Here is a 26794-nt window from a genome sequence, read left to right on the forward strand (position 1 = left end):
ACATTGCAGGATTCTCTTATGGATCCACCCACTTGTGACATCATGTATGATGACGTTTATTAAATTACGCCCATATATCCGCCTCTATTAGTTACGTATGCACCTTTTATCTGTACTATCAGCTGTTACGCCTCTTGCATCTGTTTCACTGTAATACATTTCCTATAAAACCACTTATCTGTCAATAATGTATGCCCTTCCTTCCTGAACTTTCGTGGTGATGGAATAGAAAGCCTGCAATTCGAATTGTATTCCTTTGTATAGGAATAAAGCGTTTTAGAACCTCTAATACCACGGATTCTGCCTCTTATATTTACTGAGTTATTCTTACTAGACTTTACCGCATAAAAAATAGTACCGGTAATGAAATATTTACCACAACCCTTACCTCAGCCATGTGATGATGGTGTACCCTTACCTCAGCCATGTGATGATAGTGTACCGTCACATCACCCAAGTGATGATGGTGTTCCCTTACCTCAGCCGTGTGCAGTTGGTGTACCCTTACCTCATTCATCTGATAATGGTGTACATTTACCTCAGCTGTGTGATGGGTGAAGAATTCGGCTCTGCCGGTGGATTTCAGAGAGCTTTGACACTGCGTGCGGAGAGCAGTTTCAAAAAATCTCTTGAAAGCAATGCGGAGCATAGTTTTTCCTCTTGAGTAGCTTGCCATTGATAAGTTGGCGATGTTGTACCCTTGCCTGAGCCGTGTGACAATGGTGTACCCTTATTTCAGCCATGTGACAATGGTGTACCCTTAACTCTGCTGTATGATGATGATGTACCCTTATTTCAGCCGTCTGATAACACAGTACCCTTACCAGAGCCATGTGGCGATGGTGTACCTTTACCTCAGCCATGTAACAATGATGTACCCTTACCTGAGATGTGTGGTAGAGGTGTACCCTAACCTCAACTCTGTGGCGATGGTGTACCCTTACCTCGGTTGTGTAATAATAGTGTACCCTCAACTTAGTCGTGTGATGATGGTATTCCCTTACCTCACACATGTGACGATGGTGTTCCCTAATCTCATGCTTATGATGATGGTGTAACCTTACCTCAGCCGTGTGGTGATGGTGTAGTGGAGGAAGGTAGGATACTTCTGCATGGTTACCCCTATGTTTTGCATGGTGTTATGCTGTATCTGACTAGTCTGATTAGGATCCTGCTAACCAGGACCCCGGTCTCTGTGCTTTCTCCCCTAAATTGGTTATGGTGAGTACTTAGATGCATCCCAGATTGGCTACTGGTGTACCTTTATAAGTCCCTAGTATATGGTACTGAGGTACCCAGGGCATATATACACCAGTGGTCCTCCATGGGCTGAAGCAGGTATTATGCCACCCATGGGAGACCACTCAAACTGTTACTACCGGCCTGCCATTGCCACCTGCGTATGCTCGTGCTAGCATCAGTTATGACAGATATAAATTTGCTTATATCTGAGGTCACTGCACTTAAAACCTATAAGTCACCACTAAGGCAGGCCTTCCAGTACTGAAGACAGGGTCCTCGGTTGTAAGTGTGAAGGTGTTCCTGCATGAGCATGACAACCCTACAACCTTCAAAGTACATCAGCCATTATGATACATAGTGTGGCCATGCGTCATTATGCGATGACCATCTCTAAACTGGCTGGAAAGAACCCTGTCGTGTTTGGTATCAAACATGCTGAAATCACACCCCACACCATAAACGGATGAATGGAAATTCCATAACACTGAATAAAGGCACCAAAAGTAACCAGTTTAAATGGATCCATGTGAATTCTACACAACATGGAAGATGCTTTTCCAGTATTCTAGATGTTCTGAAGAGATGTACGTCCCACAGGGTGTGAGCAGGCTTCTCTGGCAGCACCTGGACTGGACTGGGAGGGGCCCCTTAGTGCAGCAGCAGCCCTGGACATCTTTGCTACCATTCATCTCTAGGCAGATGCTCTTACTGGAGGGCTTCCACTGCTTATTTGAGAGGATAAACAAGTGGCTAATGTCGTTGAAATTCTCAGCCACTCACATAGAGTATTTCTAGTAGTTTGTTCCTTCTCTGGTAACAATATTTAAGTCAACAACTATAATCCAGAGTTGCATGCACCAAAAATACTATGGGGCCGATGCACACAACTAATCTGAGATAAAACCCTAAACTTACAAATGTTGGTATTCACAGAAGGCATTTAGTAGTTTATAGATTTCAGGTCAATTCTGTGGATGGATAAATGCACACTCTGGGGTGAAAAGTCACAAGAAGACTATGGGGTCGATATTTTGTGTTGCTCTGTCACATATTTAGTGTATAACATGGCACGATGGTACCATACATTTAAACTGTTAACATGATTGTGAAGGAACAACTGTGAAGATGGCATTTGATATGTATATGACAGAAAATTATAAATAAAAAACTTAAGGCAAACAAAGCTAACACAAGGAGATGATGAACAGAGCGCTGAAACTTTTCAGACACTCAACCCCCAGTCAGTCATCCGACGATGGTGTATGCTTATCTCAATTGTGTGATGATCGTGCAACCTTATTGTCAGCCTTGTGACTATGGTTCACCCTGACCTCAGCTGACGATAGTGTACTCTTACCTCAGACATGTAACAATGGTGTACACTTACATCACCCATGTGGCCATGGTGTTCCCTTACCTCAGCAGTGTGACCAGGGTGTACCCTTACCTCAGCAGCTTGACAATGGGGTACCCTTACCTGAGCCGTGTGACAATGGTGTGCACTTACCTCAGCCATGTGACTATGGTGTACCCTTACCTGAGCCGTGTGACAATGGGGTACCCTTACCTGAACTGTGTGATGATGGTGAACACTTACCTGAGTGGTGTGATGATGGTGTAACCTTACCTCAGCTGTGTGACTATGGTGTACCCTTACCTCAGCCTTGTGGAAATGGGGTACCCTTACCTCAGCCATGTGGCAATTGTGTACCCTTACCTCATCTGTGCAACAATGGTGTACCTTCACCTCAGTTGTATGACAATGGTGTACCCTTACCTCACCTGTGTGACAATTGTGTTCCCTTACCTCAACCGTGTGATGATGGTGTACCCTTACCTCACCCGTGTTACAATGGTGTACGCTTATCTCAGCCATGTGATGATGATGTACCCTTTCCTCAAGCCATGTGACAATGATGGGAACTTACCTCAGCCGTGTGACGATGGTGTACCCTTACTTAAGCAGTGTGGCAATAGGGTACCATAACCTCATCCATGTGATTATTGTGCACCACTACCTCTACTGTGTAACAATGGTGTACCCTTATGTCAGCCTTGTGACAATAGTGTACCCTTATCTCAGCTGTGTGACAATAGTGTACACTTATATCAGCTGTGTGACGATTGTGTACCCTTTCCTCAGCTGTGTGATGATGAAGTACCCTTATGTCAACTGTCTGACAATTGTTAACCATTACCTCAGCCGTGTGAGGATGGTGTACCCTTACCTCAGACATGTAATGATGGTGTACCCTTATCTCAGCTATGTGATGATGGTGTACCCTTACCTGAGACGTGTGATGATACTGTACCCTTATGTCAGCCATGTGACAATAGTGTACCCTTCCCTCAGCCATGTGATGATGGTATACCAAAACCTCAGCCATGGGAAGATGTTGTACCCTATATCAGCCGTCTGATGACAGTGTATCTTTACCTCAGCCATGTGTTGATGAAGTAAACTACCTGAGCTGCGTGCCAATAAGGTATCCTTATGTCATCCATGTGTTGATGGAGCACCCTACTTCAGCCGTGTAACAATAGGGTACCCTTATGTCAGCTTTGTGACAATAGTGTACCTTTACCTCAGCTGTGTATCGATGGTGTACCCTTACCTCAGCCATGTGTTGATGGTGTACTTTCATATGAGCAAACACAAGGATATGATGGACAGAGTGCTGAAACTTTTCAGACACTCATCCCCAGTCACAGATATGGGTTAAATCCATCATCGTTCTTTAGCTCACTTTGCCACCTCAGTTCAGACCCAGCAATATGCAAATCAGTCTTGACCCTGTGCCTCTTGGGAACAGTCCAGCCTAAACTGCCAAGCCAGGTCTTCCCTGAACCGGAAACAAGCATCCTGGGACCGGTTTTGGGCTAACAGCCCTCATCAGCTAGGCTAGCTTGAATCCAGTGGCAAAGTGAGCAAGGGACCCACATCTGGGCATACCCAGCCAACTTAGGGCAAACAAAGCAAACAATAGGAGATGATGGACGGAGTTCTGAAACCTTTCAGACACTCACCCCAAGTCACGGATCTGTGTTGAATCCATCATCGTTCCTTAGCTCACTTTGCCACCTCAGTTCAGACCCAGCAATATGCAAATCAGTCTTGACCCTGTGCCTCATGGGACCCTTCACATCAGCCATGTGACAATGGTCTAACCTTATGTCAGCCGTTTGACAATAGTGTACCCTAACCTCAGCCGTGTGAAGATGGTGTAACCTTATGTCAGCTGTGGGATGATAGTGCACCCTTATTTTAGCTGTGTGACTATGATGTACCCTTACCTCAGCCGTATGATGATGGTGTACCCTTACCTCAGCCGTGTTACAATTGTGTACCTTTACCACAGCCATGTGACAATGGTGTACCCTTATGTCACCGGTGTGGCAATAGGTTACCCTTATGTCAGCCGTGTGACAATGGTGTACCCTTACCTCAGCCATGTGTTGATGGTGTACTTTCATATGAGCAAACACAAGGATATGATGGACAGAGTGCTGAAACTTTTCAGACACTCATCCCCAGTCACAGATATGGGTTAAATCCATCATCGTTCTTTAGCTCACTTTGCCACCTCAGTTCAGACCCAGCAATATGCAAATCAGTCTTGACCCTGTGCCTCTTGGGAACAGTCCAGCCTAAACTGCCAAGCCAGGTCTTCCCTGAACCGGAAACAAGCATCCTGGGACCGGTTTTGGGCTAACAGCCCTCATCAGCTAGGCTAGCTTGAATCCAGTGGCAAAGTGAGCAAGGGACCCACATCTGGGCATACCCAGCCAACTTAGGGCAAACAAAGCAAACAATAGGAGATGATGGACGGAGTTCTGAAACCTTTCAGACACTCACCCCAAGTCACGGATCTGTGTTGAATCCATCATCGTTCCTTAGCTCACTTTGCCACCTCAGTTCAGACCCAGCAATATGCAAATCAGTCTTGACCCTGTGCCTCATGGGACCCTTCACATCAGCCATGTGACAATGGTCTAACCTTATGTCAGCCGTTTGACAATAGTGTACCCTAACCTCAGCCGTGTGAAGATGGTGTAACCTTATGTCAGCTGTGGGATGATAGTGCACCCTTATTTTAGCTGTGTGACTATGATGTACCCTTACCTCAGCCGTATGATGATGGTGTACCCTTACCTCAGCCGTGTTACAATTGTGTACCTTTACCACAGCCATGTGACAATGGTGTACCCTTATGTCACCGGTGTGGCAATAGGTTACCCTTATGTCAGCCGTGTGACAATGGTGTACCCTTACCTTAGCAGTGTGATGATGGTGTACCCTTAACTCAGACGTGTAACGATGGTGTACCACTACCTCAGACGTGTAACGATGGTGTACTCTTACCTCAGACGTGTAACGATGATATTCCTTTACCTCAGCCGTGAGACGATAGTGTACCCTCACCTCATCGATTTGATGAAGGCGTACCCTTACCTCATGCATGTGACTATGGTGTACCCTTACCTCAGAATAAATGTGGTTGCGCACACCTCTCTGCGAACCTGTATGCCAATAAAGAAAACAAACTAAACTATCATGCGGCCACACCAGAGAGAGGTTGCCTGCTCCTTGAATTACACAATGTATGCTTGCGACTCTTCACTTGATATCTGGTTGCACCGCGTAAATATGACTTATCACATTATCACGGTCATACATAAACAAAGACAATGGGTCACAATTGTTTTACAATTGTTGAGTTGTTCATTTGTGCATGTCCTTAAACATTGATTTAACCAATCAGTCAAAAATTGAAATTAAACAGTCATAGATTATTTTAGCAATCTGTTACCATTACCTCAGCCATGTGACTATTGTGCACCCTTACCTGAGCAGTGTGGCAATGGTGTACCCTTATGTCAGCCGTGTGACAATGGTGTACTCTTACCTCAGCTGTGTGATGATGGTGTACCCTTACCTCAGCTGTGCATACCTCACTACTGTCTCCCAGTACTTTTTCATCCCTGCCTCGTTCAGCCCACAGAGCATCCAATGAATTAGGGGGTCAGAGGAGAGTGGCAGAGGCAGACATTAAAGGGAAAGGAAGACGGGGATGATTTATGAGGTAGAACATGGAGGAAGAATTAGAGATGGACCCTGAAGAGGAAGGGAGGTAGGCATTAATCCCTGGAAGGAAACACTGAGGAAGGACTAGAGGCAGACCTCAAGGACAAAGGGAGAAGGGGGTTAATTCCAGGAAGGAAACACTGAGGAAGAGCTAGATACAGAGCTTGAAGATTAATGGAGAAGGGGTTTAATTCCAGAAAGGAAACACTGAAGAAAGACTAGAGGCAGACCCTGAAGATAAAGGGAGAGCGGGTTAATCCCAGAAAGGAAACACTGAGGAACAGCTGGGAACCATTGGTGGACTGAAGCCACAGATGGAGATATCTTGGCATGAGTCTCTATGCACACTTACACAATGATGACCTCCGCTAGCACGCCAATCACAATGCCAAAGATATATCCAACTGAGAGACCTGGACTGCTATTATGTGGAGAACGAGCTTTTTCTGAAAAACAAAGAGAGAGGGAAGGGTCAGAAAGTCATTTATTGCTATGTTTTAACATATGCATGTGTCAGGGAGTTCTGTACGCACCATCCTTCAGTGTACGTGAGCTTCAAGGCTCTCATGTACAACCACTACTTTTACTTTTTGCCCCCTTTATCAACACCTACTCTTACATAACTATTAGCATGATGCACTGAGAGTGTAGGGGATGTACACTGTGGCATTCTTTATGAGTGGAGTACAAAGACTGCGTGCTGTCCCTTGTATACTGGTGAGAGTGTATGCTCTGAGCCCTGTGGTGCTCCACATGGGTGGAAGTACAAAGACTGCATAATCTGTCCTTGTATACTGGTGAGAGTGTATGCGCTGAGCCCTGTGGCACTCCAAATGGGCGGGAGTACAAAGACTGCATACTCTGCCCTTGTATATTTGTGAGAGTGTATGCATTGAGCCCTATGGCGCTCCCCATGGGTGGGAGTACAAAGACTGCATAATCTGTCCTTGGATACTGGTGAGAGTGTATGCGCTGAGCCCTGTGGCACTCCAAATGGGCGGGAGTACAAAGAATGCATACACTGCCATTGTATATTTGTGAGAGTGTATGCGTTGAGCCCTGTGGCGCTCCACATGGGTGGAAGAACAAAGACTGTGTACTCTCCCTTGTATACTGGTGAGTGTATGACTCGAGCCCTGTGGTGCATCACATGGGTGGGAGTACAAAGACTGCATACTCTCCCTTGTATACTGGTGAGTGTGTAAGCTCTGAGCCCTGTGGCCCCCACCTAGGTGGGAGTACAAAGTCTGCATACTCTGCCTTAAACATGTGTGTCTGTAAGGCCACAAACTGTGGCACTCTACATAAGTGGAAGTTTAGCACTGCATACGCTGACATTATAAATGTGTGTGTGTGTTTGTGTTCACACTGCTTTGTATGGCCTACCACATGAGTGAGGGTACAAAGACTACATTCTTTGATCCTCCACTCTCTTATAAAAGTTCAAGTTTTAAAACCGGGAAATCGCAGTTAAAATAAATAATTTAGAGCCCTTTATGTAAGTGAAAGCACATGGACTGGACTTCTACTAATATGGAAATGACCACATGATTTCATTCCTTATTTAATGCATGGAAGTCTATCCCAGTGATGGTGGTGTTCTGATTTAAGAGTACAGCGTATGTGTAAGACAAAGAAGACCCCGTCCCATGTGAAAAAGCTGCAGCAGCCTCTTTGCTGAAGACAAACTTGCAGACATCAAGCTGAGCAGAAGTAGATAATGTTTTATTACCACCCCCTGCGGCAAAGGACCAATATCCAATGCAAGTCAAGCAAGCGAGCTATGGGTCCTGGGGGAAACAAGAAGCATGGGAACTCTGCACCTTCTGGTGGGTAGTAAAAGATAGGCATAATTCAGGGGCGTAATGCAGTCCCTTGCAGTGCAGGGTGGGACCCCCAATGTTCATGGGCCCCCAACACTCCAGCAGCCTCCATTCAATCAATCTATCAGGCCTTTGTTAAGCGTGACTACTCACCCGTAAGGGTCTCAAGGCACTGGCGGTGGGGGGGTTGCAGGTCACAGTCCATCAAGGAGGGGGTCGTTCAAAGAGCCAGGTTTTGAGGTTTCTTGCGAAGATGGGAAGCTATGTTGTCTGTTGGAGGTGGAGCAGAAGGGCATTCCAGGCTCTGGCCGCGAAGAAGGAGTAGGGGCGGCCTCCCGATCTGGTCTTTCTGGTGCTGGGGACCACGGCATAGGAGAGCTGCGCTGATTGTAGGGTCCTTTGGGCTGCGTGGAAATTGTTCAGGTATGCTGGTCCGGTGTCGTAGAGGGCCTTGTGTGCATGGGTGAGCATCTTGAAGGTGACTCTGGCCTCGGTGGGGAGCCAGTGGAGTGTGCGCAGGTGTTGGGAGATGTGGCAGTGTCTTGTCAGGTTGAGGACCAGTCTTGCGGCGGCGTTCTGAATGTTCTGTATCTTGCAGTGAGGTTTTTGTTTATTCCGGCGTAGAGTGTGTTGCCGTAGTCGAGCCTGCTGGTGACCAGGGTCTGAGTGATGGTCTTTCTGTGTTTGAGGGGGATCCATTTGAAGGTCTTACGTAGGAGGTGGAGGGTGTGGAATCAGGAGGACGAGATGGAGTTGATCTGGCAGTCCATTTTGAACTCGAAGTCCAGGATGATTCCCAGGTTGTGTGTGTGGTCCGTGGGGGTGGGTGGGTTTCCGAGGGTGGGGGGCCACCAGGTGTCGTTCCAGGTATCGTGGTTTGGGCCCATGATGAGTACTTCTGTCTTGTTGGTGTTTAGTTGTAGGCAGCTGTTTTTCATCCATTTGGCGACGGCTTCCATGCCTTCTCGAAAGTTGTGTCTGGCAGTGTTGGGTTCGTTGGATAGGGAGAGGATGAGTTGGGTGTCGTCTGCGTATGACACGATGTTGAGTCCGTAGGTTCTGACAATGGGGTCGAGTGGAGCCATGTATATGTTGAAGAGCGTAGGGCTGAGGGAGGACCCCTGAGGGACTCCGCAGGTGGTTGGTGTAGGGTCCAAGAGGAAAGGGAGGGAGTCTGACCCACTGCATTCTGCCAGAGAGGAAGGAGCGGATCCATTTGAGGGCCTTGTCCAAGATCCCTACGTCGAGGAGTCTGCGTATTAGGGTGCAGTGAAAAACTGTGTTGAACGCTGCTGAGAGGTCCAGGAGGATGAGGGCTACTGTTTCTCCTGTCCAGTAGGGTGCAGATGTCGTCTGTTGCGGCGAGTAGGGCGTTTTCCTTACTGTGGTTTTTTCTGAAGCCGGATTGGGAGGAGTCGAGAATGTGTTCTTCGATGAATGTGGCGAGTTGGTTGTTGATGGCTTTCCCGATGACTTTCACTGGGAACGGGAGCAGGGAGATGGGTCTGTAGTTTTTGAGGTTGGTGGGGTCCGCCAAGGGTTTCTTCAGGAGGGGGCTGACCTTGGCGTGTTTCCAGTCATCGGGGAACGAGGCGGTCGACAAGGAGCAGATTATGGTGTGGGGGAGTATGAGTGCGATAGTTTCAGCGGCTCTGTTGAAGATGTGGTGGGGGCAGGTGTCCGTGGGGGCCCCGGAGGGGATTGACTTCATTGTCTTCAGTGTGTCTTGGTGGTGAGGGCTGTCCAGTTGTCAATCGCTGGCTTCAGGGTGTCGGAGGTGGTTGGCGGGGGTTCAGTGTGTTGGTTGTCTTCGTCGTAGTTGTCGTAGATGCTCTTGATTATGTGGTGAAAGAAAGTGCTGAGTTTGTCGCAGAGGTATTTTGAGGGAGGAATGTCCGTCGACTCACTGGTGGGTTGGGTGAACTCCTTGATGATGTTGAAGAGTTCTTTGCAGTTGTGTGCGTGTGTGGAGATTCTGTCTTCAATCGCTTTTTTCCATATTTTTCTGATGAGTTGGTGGTGGGCGTTGGTAGCTGCTCTGGAGTTGTTGTGTGCTTCTGTGGATATGGAGTTTCTCCAGGCCTTTTCGAAGCGGTGGCAAGTGCGTCTGGACTCTCAAAGTTTGGTGGTAAACCATCTGGCTTTCTTGGCGTGGGTGTTGTTATTTTCCTGGGGGGAACTATGGTGTTGGTGCTGTAGGAGATCCATCTGTGCAGGGTTCGGGCTGCTGTGTTGGGGTCGTCGTTTCCCGCCATGGTTGAGGTGGAGTTGCTGAGTGAGGAGGTGAGCTGGTCATCGGTGGTACTGGTCCAGTTTCTTTGTGGGAGCAGGTGCTGGTGTTTGTGGATGGTGGGTGTTCTAAAGGTGAACTGGACACATCGGTGGTCAGTCCACGGGAGCTCGTGGTGCGACTGAAGGTGATGGGGTTTCCTGTTGTGAAGAGGGGATCAAGGGTGTGTCCTGCTCAGTGCGTTGGTTCGGTCACGATTTGGCAGAGTCCAATGTTGTGGAGGTTGTCCAGGAGGGATGTGGTGTTGGGGTCCAGTTGGTTGGCGAGGTCTCCCAGCAAGGTGTAGTTGGTTGATGCGATGGCATGCGGGGGATGATGTCCGTGATGGAGTTGGTGAATGGTCGGTGTGGTCCAGGGGGTCGGTAGATGAGGGTTCCTCGGAGGGTGGTGGTAGGGCTGGTCAGTATCTTGAAGTGAAGGTGTTCCATTAGGTCTGTGGTTTCATCAGGGTGTGTGCTCAGGCGGAAGGTGGATTTGTGGATGATGGCGATTCCCCCTTCCGGGCGGATGGGGCAGTCCTTACTGGAGATCTTGTATCCTTGGGGAATGGCAATGGGGATGTCTGGCCCCGAGGTGGTGTTGGTCCACCACCTCGGGGCCAGACTAAGACCAATTAATATCTGTGAGATATTGGAAACTCAGGGCCCCTCGCCACACTATGCAGAGGGGCCCATCACTCCTGTTACGCCAATGGCATAACTAGGGTGCAGTTGCTGCTCACCACCCTGGGCTTTGATGCCACTGGATTCAAGCTGTCCTTCTGTAACAAAACTGGTACTCATGTAAAGCGCTCTGATACCCGATTTCTCGGGTCTAGTTCGCGCTATATAAAAAACTAAAAAAAAAAAAAGCGCCAACTTGGCTGATGAGGGGTATTATCCTGAAACCAGTCCAAGGATGCTTGTTTCCGGTCCAGGGAAGACATGGCTTGGCAGTTTGGGTGGGACTGTACCCATGAGGCACAGGGTCAAGACTGATTTGCATATAGCTGAGTCTGAACGGGGGTGGCAAACTGAGCTAAAGAACGATGATGGATTCAACCCAGAACTGTGACTAGGTGTTAGTGTCTGAAAAGTTTCAGAGCTTCATCCATGATCTCCTTGTGTTTGGTTTGTTCGCCCTAAGTTGGCAGGGTATGCCCAGACATAGGTCCCTTGCTCACTTTGACACTGGATTCAAGCTAGTTTGACTGATGATGGGTTTTACCCCGAAACCGGTCCCAGGAAGCTTGTTTCCGGTCTAGAGAAGACCTGGCTTGGCAGGTTGGGCTGGACTGTTGCCATGAGGCACAGGGTCAAGACTGATTTGCATATAGCTGAGTCTGAACTGGGGTGGCAAACTGAGCTAAAAAACGATGATGGATTCAACCCAGAACTGTGACTAGGTGTTAGTGTCTGAAAAGTTTCAGCGCTTCATTCATGATCTCCTTGTGTTTGGTTTGTTCGCCCTAAGTTGGCAGGGTATGCCCAGACATAGGTCCCTTGCTCACTTTGACACTGGATTCAAGCTAGTTTGACTGATGATGGGTTTTACCCCGAAACCGGTCCCAGGAAGCTTGTTTCTGGTCCAGAGAAGACCTGGCTTGGCAGTTCGGGCTGGACTGTTCCCATGAGGCACAGGGTCAAGACTGATTTGCATATAACTGGGTCTGAACTGGGATGGCAAAGTGAGCTAAAGAACGATGATGGATTCTACCCAGATCTGTGAGTCGGGGTAAGTGTCTGAAAAGTTTCTGTGCACCGTCCATCATCTGCTTGTGTTTGCTACTACACCTGCTGGTCTAATAATAGCTACAATACTGATATCACCCGCTTTCTTTGTCAGAGAGCCCATTCTCTCCACAGTAAGACCCTGAGGTCGTTGGAGGGAAAGACAGGTAGATTTTGGGCTCCTTAAGAGATCATCCTCTTTCCCTCTCCTACCACACAACACGAGCGCTTAAGTACAACTAGCAACCTGGAGAAGCAATCAACAGGTCTAATACTCAATTACAATAATCAATGTTAGCGAGTACATTTATCTTCAACACTCCCATAACGTGATGGATCTCATGACACAGAAAACTGTGCGGCACCCCCGGATTTATGAGAGGTTCTAATCCTAGGTAACTATCAGCACCATTAAACCTCTAGTCGAATCATTTTAATAGTGGGATTTCTCATTGTATGCTTCTTTTACTTTAAAGGCACTCAAGAGAAGCTAGCACAAAATATTGAACTGCAAACCAGAATCCACCAAAGGTAATAAAGGAAAAAAGAATCTGTGAGGATACCCCACAGTATTATCACGGAGTGATTTTTCGTTGCCAAGACTTTGTTGAAAGCATGAAGTGTACTCTATAAAATGTATAACTCTCAATACAACACACACAGAATCATGAAGACCGTCAAGAAATCCACTGTGTGACTAAATTAAGGCGCCTTCAAGAATGTCATTATATTATTTAATAATTCTCAAACTAACTCAAAATCTGCTTTAGGAGGAAGGTAAATCCTCTCATTCTGAAATATCAACAAGCGATACGGACACATCACTCGTACCAAGGATAAGTAAATCCCTCTTTCTTTGGAGATTTGTCCAAGACCATTGTGGAAGAGATGCGTTGTAATCAAGTCCACCTCCCACCCTGCTTTGCTTCTCTTGGTAAACCTCATGAATCTCTCACACGCCCTGGATTCTCAGATAACATTGATGCCTTGATTCCACCTACATTGAAACCGTCAACACCCTAGAAGTGCTGCAATCCCAGCAAATTTACAGCACGCTCTTCCTACTGATGATTAGTGATTGAGCCATGACACATATGTTGCAAAGCTGTTTTTTGTATTTCCGCACCAGCGTACAGTGACGCATGTGATCCAGGTCCAAGATCCAGTTTTTCATACAGTTCTCCAATCCCTCTTGGTGAGCTGTCATTTAAAAAAAAGTTGTTTCAGACAATGGTTTCAATGAATGCTATTATTTGTGCAGGAGATGATGGTGCACATTAACTAGCTAATGTTAAAAACATGACAACAAGTGGCTAGCACAAAGATCTGTGGCTCTGCCCCTCCTCTTTCAGATGATATGAAACCCTGGGGCAAAAGGATATAGAATAACATAATTAAAGGCTATTGAACCAGCACACCTGCACATGTTGCTTGGCTTATGATAGAGCATGAAACAAACATACACAGTAATATTTAATTACTGTTGACTAAAATGACAAAAACATGAACTTTCAGCCATAAAGAACAGACAGCAGCTGGTATGATAAAATATCTTGTAAGATCTCTATTGGTTCACAATCCCATTGTGAAAAGTTAAAATTACAAATAAGTGGCTGATTTAGAGCTAAATATGAACTGTAAATCTTCACCGACATCGATTGAGTACATACTCAATCGAGACATGCAGCTGAGAAGGGTAGGCTGGGTCCGCATTGTAATAACATAGGGAGACTCTCATATGAAGGTGAGCCTGGTAATAAAGGGTTGTGCACCCACCTGGGGCTACACCGCATATACCCACCAACCCTATTAAGGGCCCAGATAACTCCGGAAACCCTTCCCCTCTTGCTAATATCATCCCTGAAGGTGATCTCGTAGCTGCATGGTCCGGACCATTAGCCTACGTCACTGCGCCCGCTCCTAGTAGTATATTTGAGGGTCCAGCAGTTCTGAGACATACTACCTTCCTTTTGAAATTATTTCCTGGAACATTGCAGGAATTTGCTCCAAACTCCCGAACGAGGTGTGGCTAGAGTATATCAGAGGCTTTGACATCATCTGCCTTCAGGAAACATGGTCCAGGGATGACACTGTGTTGGATGGTTATCGTTCTTTTACTGTCCCAGCAATACCGTCCCCAGCAGGAAGGGCTAAAGGAGGGATCGTGCTGCTACTTTTGGTAAAATATGGATCCATAAAAGCTCTCTGTGTAAGCTCATCACCCTGATATCCATTTATTATGATTTCTAATTTGATACAGGCTAAAATATTAGTGGTGAACAGGTATTACAACATCTGTGGGCTATCGGATACCAAGGGCCAGCCCGAGCCACATTTTAATCATTCGCCCCAAGGCGAAACTTTATTGTCGTTGAGAATGATTTAGGTTTCATTAATAACTTGGTCTGTGGTCCCTTACCTCAGTGTCCTACTTATGTTGGTGGTGGCAGGGAAAGTTTTATTTCATGGTGAAACCTAATTGTGGCAGCGATCACAATCCCCTCATAGTTCCTCTCAATAAAACGATCTAGGTGGGGGAAGGCGATGGTCGCCCTATTCACTTTAACTCAAAAAAAGGGGTAAGGCTAAATTGGGGCAAGATAAATCCTCCTCAGTTTTAGGAAGATACCATTATAGCAAATTATCACTTAATTATGAGGTGTTTACAGCAAGATTCCTCCCCAGATGAGGTTGAGTTTGAGCTGCTCTGCTTGGATAAAGCTAAAAACTAAAGCTGACCAGACCCGCCCGTCAAAGGGAAGAACCCCAAGAGGTACGATGATTTGACACCGAATGCACAAAGGCCCACAAGAGCCTTAAAAGGGCCCTTCATGCTACCCCTTGTGACAGAAACCTAATTAAAAGTCCAAGGCAAACTTATAACATCATTAGTGGGAAAAGAAAAGAAGAACTGAGGAGACTGGCATGGGAAGATCTGGTGAAAGCAAGCTCCCTCAAAGATACCAAAAGATTTTGGGACATCATTAGCCACCCTCTATTCACAGAAGAAGTGGGAAAGATGGAATCACTGATCTTGGGGGATGCCTGGGAGTCCCACTTTACTGCTATATTCAACCTGCAAATTATCAGTTAGAGGAGAATATTGTGGATCTGCCTGTAGAGCTTAGTGGAGCTTCCCAACTAAGCTCATCCATCTCAGTATGCGAGGTTGAGGAAGCTTCAGCGAAGGGGATTTGTTTGAATGCCCCAGCCCTTGAGGGGTTCCCGCTTGATTTATTTAAAAGTAATCCCACCTGTGGGCACCTCTATTGAAAAATGTCTTCAAAGCAGTAGTCATCGGCCCGGTGCCAGTAACCTGGAAAGAGGTGATTGTGGTCCCAGTTTTTAAAAAGGGCAATAGGAGTGACCTGGCATGTTACAGGCCAATTTCTCTCGTTGATGCCACAGTAAACGTATTGGGAAGGATTATTCCTGCCCAACTAGAGGCCTGGGCATCCACCATAGGGGTCATATCAAAAACACAATATGGCTTTAGGAGGGGGTGGGTACCACTGAGCAATGTCTCAATTTGTCCCTGATCATTGGCAAGTACATGAAGGCCAGGAAGGGCTCTATCCTCCTGGCTTCATGGACTTGTCGAGTGCCTTTGACACCATTAATCGGGACAAATTGTGGGCCCTGATGGGAAGAATGGGTGTCGAAGAGGCTCTCATTTCCCTCCTATGCAGGTTACACGATAACACTACAGTTGTTGTAAGACACGGCACCAAAGGTGAAATGACCGAGCCGATTGTCTCCAGGAAGGTGTTCGGCAAGGGTGCATTTTAGCCCCTTTTCTCTTTTTAATCTACACAAATGGCCCAGAGGCTTTTTTATTATACAAGGAGATTGATTTTCCTCGAATTGGTGGTAACCCTGTCCCACTACTATCATGTGCGGATAACACAGTGTTAATTGCAGTGACAGCAAACAGTCTCCAAAAATCGCTTAATGGTTTTACCGATTTTATATCTTCGCTTGACTTAAAAGTCAATTGTATTAAATCTTACACCATGGTGTGTGTCCCCAAATCGACAAAACTTGAAATTTAACTTCACTTACTTTGGGAACCTATTCAATAACCAGATGAATTGGGAACCACTTATAACAAAAAGGGAGCAACACACAAGTAGGGCCGTGGAGGGGCTGTTTCGCTTTGCTTGCAAACTAGGACACAAGCCTGTGAGAGAGCTAGTTACCCTTTACAAAGCTAAATGTTTGGCTGTCGCAACCTATGGGGCAGGGGTGTGGGGTCACTACAAAAGCCGCCAACGACAAGTTTTGGAAGAATACATTTATACAAAGGGTATTGATGACTCCAAATAGCACCCCGACACTCTTTTGTCATCAAGACCTGGGGTTAGAGTTCAAAGAGGACCGCATAGGTAGAGCCCCTCTGCTCTTATGGGGAAACATTTGGCTGGTTGATGAATTATTGTTCTCAAGGGAAGTAATTGAAGATTGTATCAATCTGGACAACGCCTTAACGATCCCATGGCTCTGATTCGTAAGAGACAAATTCCAACAGATAGGACTGGGGCACTTTTATGACAAACCTGAAAGTATCCCCACATATGCGAAAGGTATTATCAAAAAGGCACATCACTCTAGGGCCAAGATGCGCTACTCACAACACGAGGAGATGGGCCTCTCACGTTTGCCTCCCGGCCCAAAGCAATTTTGTCTAATCTTTACTGCCAATGTACAGATCAGATTTCTTTTAACCAGATTTCGTTTATGCACTTTGCACTTTCTAGTGGCATTCCCACATTAAAAAGGGTGGGCGATAAGCTCATGCCTTGCCTGTGTGATAATTTGGCAAACCAGAGCACTATGCATTTGATATTATTCTGTCCCCTACACAGAGAGGCAAGGAAACATTTGTAATACCCACTTTTAAGGGAAATTCGCCCCTGTCCATATATTGATGGTTTTAACTTTCTGCACACTTTGGCCACTCCTGGTATTTGCACTGCGTATACAATTATATTAAAGTTACCATGGCGTAATGAGCTTTAGAGACTGAATAAAATTGTCCATATTTCCACTGTTTATTAGGTCTCGCCTGACACAGCGCATGCGCTGGTCTGGCGAGACTTATTGAGAGGGCTCCAGAAAGTGCTACCAGGCCAGCCTAGAGCTACAGTGCATGTGCGCGGGCGCGCGCGCCACGCTTTGCCGTGATTACTTTCACTTTCGCGGCCGCACGGCCGCTTTGATGTTTGATCGTGATCCCGATCACTTTCGCTTTCGCGGCCGCAGGGCCGCTTTGCATAGCCAATAGGTCTCGCTTTTGGGACCTTATAAGTATTTAGTTATGCAACTGTTGCATGGCTAAACACTTATAAGGTCCCAAAGGCGAGACCTATTGGCTATGCCAATGCTTGGTTTTTTTTTACAATCTGTGTTATCCTATGTTGTCCTTAACTTTTTTACTTTATGTATTGAACTTTTAAACCACAGAATTTTATTAATTCTTTCTTATTCTATTTCTGGTGATGTTTTACAAAAGTGTTACACATTTCTTAAACTGTAATGTTTTTATTTGTCAAACTTTTATGGTTCATGGAGCCGAAATAAAGTTATTCTTGACTTGAACTGTCCCCAGAGGTCTGCCTCTTTCTAAGAGGCTTGATAGGCAGAGTTTTTCCTGGTCATCGGATGGCCTTTGCACATGAATTTGCTAATAATTAGAAGAATATAAACGCAAAGTTAGTACCATAATGTGCCACTTTAGGCAGGGTCACTTTTCGAGCAACAATAGCAAACTTCTGTCAGAATTAGAAAATAAAAATGAGGACAGTTTGACTAAGAAGTTGTTGGTGCATGAAAGTAAAATCCCAGAGTAAATGACAGGAATGATCCTGCATTCGGCATCCACCCTCCTTGCTCCCAAGACCATCCCTCTCTGAGACACTTGATCCAACATCATTGACAATAAATTCCACCAAACATTACACTTCATTAATACTCAAACAGCACATTGTCAACAGCACCGGTTATGGAACCCTCCCCCGAAGACATTCGCGACCAGATAGAGCTACGGGGTGGGGCGCCCACGTGCTCTGAAAATTGATTTGGGAAAAAGTCTTTGACTTCTCATAGTGTTGCCAGTTTATAACATTTCTTTCAACCAGGAGGTTTAACAACTCTGTCTTGAGTGCTGTGAAGCAGGCATTCAAGGGCACTCTGTGCTATACAAGTTTTAAATCACAAAGCATACAGGGAGCACACCCAAGGAACAAAGTGCCACATATTCAGTTAAATAGCAAAAAAGGATAGATGTAAGAAGTTTAATGCGGTTGTGGAAACATTCTCCTGATGAACTGCAAAAATGACAATTAACATATGGCATAAGCATCAAATTACGAGATGTTAACCCCATAATATTATTATAAATAAAGTAAGAAAATGTGTATATTAGGAGCTATCAAAACTCTTTTGAGAAACATTTACATTTAGTCGCTGGTTTGCTTTAGATTGTATCTTCTGAAACTCATTCTATTTCTTATGGTTAAGAAAACATTTGCCTCTCATCACAAAATAGCGCAGTCTCTCCAAGACGACTCGCGAGGCTCCTGTATTTAGACGTAGCAGAAATAAGAATGTCTTTGATTTTTAACAAAAAGTCACTTGTATCTTTTAGAGACGATGGCTGACTTGAGACCAAATTCTGGAGGAAAAAGTCCACGTATTTTGATATATTTTCCCACATGCTTTTTCTTGCCGAAATGATGGGGCGGCGTGGAATAAGAACAGAGTTCTTGTGTACCTAGGGAAGGAAATACAATATGGGGAGTGCCTGTGGATCCGTACTTTGGAAAGTATTTTCCTCTTTGCTCAGAATTCCCTGTGATCTGAGGTTTTCTGAGCTCTTTGTTGCGGATGGCCACCTCTTTGTGGCTTGATACTTTGCAGCAGTTTGTGTCGGACAAATGTCTATTAGCTTCTTCAATGTACACATGCCTAGGCCAGAGCACAATGTTTCCCCCTTTATCGGACTGTTAATGATTGCCTCATTTTCATTTTGTAATTTGGTCATTAACCTGTGGTATTGAGGTTTTGGTGTCTGAGTCTGGTAGTTTTGCGTGCTGTTTTAAGGTGCAGAGCTTTCAGTTTGTCTATGATGACATCACTGTACACATCCTTAGGCATCTTTAGGCATGAAAGGTGTGAGTGTTGAGTGTGGTTTGAAGGCACTCGGTACTCTGGGAGGGTTCACGATACCTTCATCTTGGAACATTCGTTGCGTGGACATTGGCGCATTGGAAGTTTCCAGCTCAGCCAGGGTACGGATTGTAGGGATATCAGAGACAGTCAGATTGGCCGTCACTGGAGGTGTGATCGATCCCTGGCGTGGATTGTTGGATTGTGTTACCTTGTTTGAGTTTGAAGAACTTTATTGGTTTGAGTTTCCCAATGAATTCGAACACATCTCTGCCTGTTCTGCTGCAGCCAAAACTGCTTCCGGGCAGAAAGTGTGGCCGAGAGACAGGAGTTGCTTTTCCGCCTCAGAAAGATCGATAGTGCTGCGGTTGGTGATAGTTTTGGTGTCAGCAGTTATTGGCGTCTCCAATGTCCTCTGTTCCTGTTGTTTGGTTTGGGTTTTTCTCCGTTTCCTTCTCTCGCGCCTCCTGCGGTTACGTCGGTGCCTTGTTTCTTTGGCAGCCGCAGCCGCAAGGTTTGTCTTTGGTCTAAAACTAAATAATCCATCTCTTCCCCCAGGGCCAATATCAGCAGCGCTGGCATCATTTCTGCGACGCCGTTTCCCGCCGTCTTCCGAGTCCGCGCCAGACTCTATTACTGAGTTTAAATCGGCCATTGAGGCTCCATCTGCGTCATTTGTAGGGAGGGCTTGTGCTTGTGCTTGCTGGATTCGTTTGTTCATTCTTTGTTTTCTGATTGTGTCATATTTCCTGGCAAAGGTGAAGATCTGACCGCATTCGTAGTCTTGTTTCTCATGGGCAAATGTAAAGATTTTGCGCGCCTTCATCGTTTCTTCGTGTTTTTTAAGGCGCGTGTGGATTTCATCTTTGCCTTTGGAGATCGCATCTTTTTGCTCAAGTGCGTCAGGTTCTAAATTGATGCGGTTTATTTCTTTGCGGGTGTTTACTCGGTCTATTTCTGCATGTTTAATCAGTATAATGACCACTCGCATAGGCGCATCAAGGTCACTCATAGGCCACTCCTTAAGCATCTCTGGCTTAGGATTCTCGAAGCTTGCTGCCAACAGAACCCTAAGGCCATGTGGGGAGCGGCTGCACCTTGATATTTTTGCATTGATTTCGCTTCCCACCAGTTTGTGAATTCTGTAGCATTAGCTTTTCCGACAGTTTGAATTTAGTTGAGTAGCTTTCACTGCTTGTACTGGCAGGAGTATCTGTTCTTTTTGTCTGACTTGGGACATTGGGTAGGTTGTCAAATAAGGCTCCAGCCGCTGCTTCCCTCTCTCGCAGCTCTTCATTGGACGTGATGAGATTGTTTAAATGAGAAAGTGTCCATCAAGCACATGTATGCGCCATTGCAGTGACCCACAGTGCTCCTCTCCTCAACCTTAAATGAGCCCAAATGCCGCTCGTACTCCCCACCGGGTGTTGAGATGCTGGCTGGGTCCTCGACTCGACCTGAACCTCGGGCGCGATGGACCGGGTGCATGCCATCCTCTGGCTGGCAGGGGGCGGCCGGGGTTTGTCTCTTTCTCCTCCCGGAGCTCAGATGGAAACGCGGCCGTTGAAAATCACCCTGGCCCAGTCATTTACGGCGAAGCAGAGACAGCCGTCCTCTGCAATAGTAATCCAACCAAATCCCAAAGCATTAACATCCACAGCGGCGCAACACCAGGGCACAGACTCCAAAAGCCAGAATGCAAGTGGATACTTCATTCAATCATCAAGGTCCAAATGACGCGTTTCGGCTGCCAAACATGCAGCCTTGATGACACAGCGCGCTGTGAGGTAATCGGTGCAATATATACAGGTGATAGTAGTAGTCTTTTTACAGTGTTAACTGCAGTGAGCAGGCATTTTACTACATTTGGCTTGCTTTTGCAGGAGTGTTGCTTTACTGCTTTGAGAAAGGCAACATCTAAATGGCACTTAAAACATTGAATGACATAGTGGACAGACTATTAAAATGTAGACAGCGATGTTCACAGAAAGGAATCACACCAAAATATGAGACACTGACTAAAATACTTCCTGTAATGCAACCTAACTAAATACAAGGTAACGTTGGGAATGTAAACCAAATGTAAGGTCTGATTAGTAAATGCAGAAATACATACTGTCACCCTAACCGTAATAATGCGGGCCAAAGTGGCCAACGAATGGCGGTGGGGGTCCAAGGATGACAGTGTTGGGTAAGTCAACGCTGTGAATATTAAACAAATCATTGGGCTGTGAACATTGGTTAGATTAATCCGTGTAGAAAATTTGGGGCTGTGCTTGATGGCTCCAAGGGTGCCTTAATGCGTTGGCCAAGCATGCATAGTGGCCTAGAACGTGCATTCTGAGCGCAAATGCAAACGACTACTACGGTGAGATATGACAATCAGAGAGTGGGTGAGAGGGACGCAGGGAGTGCCCGGGGAAGATGGGAGGCGACGTGTGTGATGAGTGCGCAATAATGGTGGTGATGGTGGAGTCACATAATAAAAATCTCCTCAAATCTAAGAAGCTAGTGGTGTAAAAAAAAAAGAGCATATTTATGTGCATATAGCATGAAGATCCAGTTTTTAGAAAGCTGTGATGCACAATGCATGGTTTTGCTATCCTTTCTTTCACGATTTCTGGGGGTGAAGGAGGTGACACAGTTCTGTGCTGTGATTGCCCACTGCCCACCTCAGTACAGCATAAGCTGCATTTAGAATCAGGACATGATCTATATAAAAGACACATTTTGATGCCATTTTTGGAGCTTGGGTAAATGTTTTCCAAGCTCAGTGGTATTAGGAGTGTCGCTATGAGAGCTACTGACAAAAGAGTTACTAAATCACAAACGTGGAGCTTCAGTGTGGTGCATTTGAGGACAGAGAATAAGTTACATGGCTTCTGGTTCAATCCAGATGTGAAAGCGTGCGCGTAGAGTTCAGAGGAGTGTCATAATAAGTCTTTATTGTCCAATTAATAAAAATCATTACAATCATGAAGAATAAGAATAACACATTTCTGAAACAGTCATCAAAAATAATTTTTTAACAGATGCACTACACATATTAAGATAATTTAGCGATGACATCCCATACTGGACCATTGAAACCACATAAAACATCATCAAAGTAATATTTCAATTCATATGTAACAACTCTATATCATAATAATAAAGAAGTCCGCTCCGTACGGCTTGGCCATTCCAAATGCCGTTGGATTCGGATTAGGATATTCCTAAATCCTAACCCGCATTGTAATCGGTCAGTCGGAAACCTTTCCGATTCAGTCGGAAAGACACGTTCCTGGTCCGATAAGGATAGAGCAAACGCATTTATGAGGCCTTCCAAACCGCAGCGGAATTGGCCCCCTAGTCGTAACAAGCTTTACTTATTACAAACAGTTAGGTTTTACCTTCACTTTAACTGAAGCCCATCTTACACCGATATATTAGCAATACTAATACAACAACAAGGTTAATATAACCATGTATTATTCCTGTATCATGGGTAGAACATCGGCCTAGGTCAGTTTGTTATCAGCTATAAGGATGAACTTAACAAAATGATTTGTTAACGAAGTTGTTTGTCCCAAGAGGCATGATATAATTGCTTGGCGGCAGGTTCTTCCTCATATTTCCTTAAAAATGGGTTTTAACATCATTTGCCTCTCTTGTCGCAATCTGGGGCAAATACATACAATATGCAATAGTGTTTCATTGACACAACCACATAATCTACAATTTTGTGTTTGCCAATTCTGTACCCATCTCGGAGTCCCATCCTTTGTTGGATAGCGGCCAAATCTTTACATAAGATATCTGATTGGTGCATTTAATTTACTTAGAAGTCCTTAGTAAAATGACACTACATGTATCCAGGGCCTGTAAATGAAATGCTACTAGTTGGCCTGCAGTGTTCATTCTGCCACCCTCTAAAGTAGCTTTAAAACATGTTGAAACGTGTCTCAGGCCTGTCATTGCATTCTGTGGTGCAGTTGTAAACTGCCAAATCGACCTGGCAAATAAAGCTTTTTTCATGCATAAACCTTGCTTTTTAATACATACAAGTCACCCCTAAGGTAGGCCCTTTACAGACCATAGGGCAGGGTGCATTGTATTTAAAAAGGTGGATATGTGTTTTTAAGTTTTACATGTCCTGGTAGTGAAAAACAGCTAAATTTGTTTTTCTCAAATGGAAGACTATCTCTCCCATTGGCTAACAATGAGTTAACTTTTTACATATAATATGTGCTAACTTTTGATTGGGAAAAATAGAGTTTGGAGTCAAATGAGTTCTAATTTAAAATATTCTTTAGTGGAAAGGTTTGATTTTTACTCACATTTCTCAATACGCCACTTTTTGAAAGTTTGCATTTTCTTGACCTACCCATTTGGTTCTTGCTGCTAGTGCCCTCGGTCACATGCCCCTGCTGTTAGATGTTGTGTTTTCCTCCCATATAGTGAGACAGTAGGGCTTAGGTGTGGGCAGGATGGGCCACCCTGACAGAATTATTGGAGGGGCTGCTTTTCCCTGTCCCACTTGCACTTCAATAGGGGCTGCCTCAAGTACACACAAACAAACCTAACACTAGTCTTTTGTGAATCTAGATTTATTGGACCTTTTGGAAGGAAGGAAACTTTCAGAACCAGATGTAGAGTTAGCCTCAAAGATTACCCCACTACAAAAGCTGGCACCAGGTATTAATATTGTGGCCTCAGTGCATCTCCCCAGTTCAGTCCTGGACCTGTAGAGGTCACTAGAAGGCCTGTCTTGTACCCCAGAGGACTGCCCTGCTGCTTGACGTCTGCTTTCTACCCAAAAGGTCAGCCTTGCTGCCACCAGAGAATTGTCCTGCTGTTTGAATTTGCATTTGTCCCCAGAGAACCATCTTGTTACTTGAGGCCTCCCTTGCTGCTTTACCACAGGACTACCAAAGTGACTCCAAGGGATAGTTGTCTGACCTCCTATGGAAGCTACAGAGGCATTTCAAGCTCCAGAGACCTTGGAACCTGTAGCTGGCCTCTGCTAGACTCCTGGCCCCTGAAGTGGTACCCCTCCAGTCCTGGACCCTTTGTGGTGATGCTCAAGTTGCTACTCCTGGCAAACCCTGAAAGTTGGGACTTAGAGAATTTTCCACCAAAAGTGACCTGAGGCCCGACAGAAGAGCAAGACATGCCTGCCAATCTGCCCAAGGTTCATTGCCAGTTGGCCTGACTCCTCGACAGCTCCCGCTAGGTTCTTCTCCACAGCAGTATCCTGGTCAGCGTGACCTCTTAGCAAAGATATATGGCCTTCTGGAGACCTCATTGGCTACAGCCAGCATATTTGTCCCACTGGAGTTCTTCAACTTCCAAACAAAAAATGACAAAGTGAGGAAGTAGGAATCTTCAACACAGCTCCATCCAGCATCTCCCCAATGGGTGTTCAGACAAAATATTGAGTCAATGATAATGACAGACACAAATATCGTGTTGGAATTATCGTGAAAGAGAAATATCATGAACAATTATATAGATTTTAAGGTAAATAATAGCAATGTTAAAAATATTGTTGTGTGGTGTGGTTACGGCGCCAACCAAGAGGGCAGCGCCATGTTGAGCTCTGTGACCGCGGGAGCCTTTCTTTCATCGTGGGACAGCTCTGGCGCTCACACAGCGTGTGAGACTGATTTGTGTCTCTGCCCAATGGTCTGGTGAGTCGCTGGAGCCTTTCATTGTGCTCCGTGACTTCTTTCTGACGAGTGGCAGGCCCCAGTGGATTTTGCCACGTAGTGAGAGGTCGCGCTTGCCATCTTGGAATGCGGTGGGCGTGTATCCTCACAGCACATTTTATTATCAGAGAAGGTTTATTTGTGCTCTCTGTCCACCCTCAATAAGCCTTATTTTTATTGTTACGTAACCCATTTTCCATGTCTTGGCTCAAATAGCTGCTCTATTTTATATGAGTGGTTATTTTTGTTCTCCCCACTTGCTATGTGCTCTAGATTTATTTTTTTGGGTATTGTTTCATTCAGCTTTTCTGAACACTTGCATATATTTGTTGTGGTATAATCTCCTTCTTCAGCAACGCTGCGTCAATTTAATATAATTTTTTCACCCATATAGAGGGACAATACGGAACCTTAAGCTTTCCAGTGCAGATACTAATCATCACGGCAAAGTTGATATTGCCTCTCAGAAATCTAATTCTCATTCTGGTACCATTCCTAAATCCTCCTCATATACCAAACTGCAGGTGGGAACAAATAAATGACCTAAAAAAGACCATCCTTCACCAGTAAAGCCTGCATCTGCATCTATGGAGGTTATACTTGATGAAATGTGTGCGTTGAGGACTTTTATGGAACAGACTGCTAAAACATTACAACAATTGGATGATAAACGTTCTTCTCTTGAGTCATGTGTTTTACTGGTAGAGCAAAGAACTGAGATGCATATTTACAAAATCCTATTTTAACCACAAAGTCACTTTCAGTGATGTTGTGGTGGCGATAGGGGCTTCGCCATATTTACAAGGCAGCATTAAACCACTTAATGTGGCTTAACACTGCCTTGTAAATAAGGCACCCTTTCACGCTGTACTTAGCATGAAAGGGGAGGGCAATGGGTGTTGTGGTGGGTGTTCCACTGCAACACCCATTGATTTTGACACTGCCTCCTATTTACAAGGGTGGCGTACATAAGAGGCAGCGTTAAAATTAAGACCAGGGAAAAGCTGGTCTTAAACAGGCAAAAGAAGGAGAAATGCTTTATTTCTCCTCGTTTTTGCCATTTCCATGTGTGCTGCATTGTGCAGCACACACAGACACAGAAAATTGCAATTGAATGTTTATGTGCAGGAAGGTGACCCTTTCTGCACATAATAAATAAAGAACGAGCATTGGCATAGCCAATAGGTCTTCCTTTTGGGACTTTAAAAGTATTTAGTTTTGCAGCACAATATCCTTGGTGCAACAACATCAGCTGTTGCATGGCTAAACCTTGTACCTTATAAGTGTGTAGCCATGCAACAGTTGATGTTGTTGCACCAAGGATATTGTGCTGCATAACTAAATACTTATAAGGTCCCAAAAGCAAGACTTTTTGGCAATGCCAATGCTTGTTTTAAATGGATTGTCTCTCTGCCGGTTTAAGTTATGTAGGCCTGTATAATGCTCTCTTGTAGCCTTAACTGATAGAATGAGCTTTGCATGTGTTGGTTAAACTGTTGCGCTTTCAAACATTTTGATACGTGTGGGATAATGGGCTGCAGATCGCTCAATTAATTTTAAGATATTTTAATTTATATACCATTTTATATTTGTTTTAGGTTGGTGTTCTGTGTTTGCTGTATTGATTTAATTAATTGCTATTTATTGTAGATTTTTATGATATTTGTAATTGCTTATGATTGCATGTGTGCATTCATATATAGCAAACATATATTCCTGTTCTGAGGCCACCCTCTTCACTGACTATAAAGATGGCTCTATAGTTTGAATGAAGCCATACAAATTGT

At 45.2% G+C, this 26794-nt stretch overlaps 1 protein-coding gene across 4 annotated transcripts in view; it reads right to left on the reverse strand.

Moving 5' to 3' along the window:
* Positions 1–26794, reverse strand: part of LOC146808694 (cell adhesion molecule CEACAM6-like) — a 213311-nt gene that overhangs the window by 36445 nt on the left and 150072 nt on the right. For all 4 annotated transcript variants that reach the window (XR_014965483.1, XR_014965482.1, XM_085614215.1 and 1 more), the window contains one exon: positions 6681–6774. Coding sequence is in view for 2 of the 4 variants with exons in the window: in XM_085614215.1 (XP_085470341.1) it covers positions 6681–6774 (94 nt within the window). In the remaining 2 variants the exon portion in view is untranslated. The remainder of the gene's footprint in view (positions 1–6680; positions 6775–26794) is intronic.

Source organism: Triturus cristatus, chromosome 7 (genome assembly GCF_964204655.1).
Source record: "Triturus cristatus chromosome 7, aTriCri1.1, whole genome shotgun sequence".
NCBI classification, from domain to species: Eukaryota; Metazoa; Chordata; class Amphibia; order Caudata; family Salamandridae; genus Triturus; species Triturus cristatus.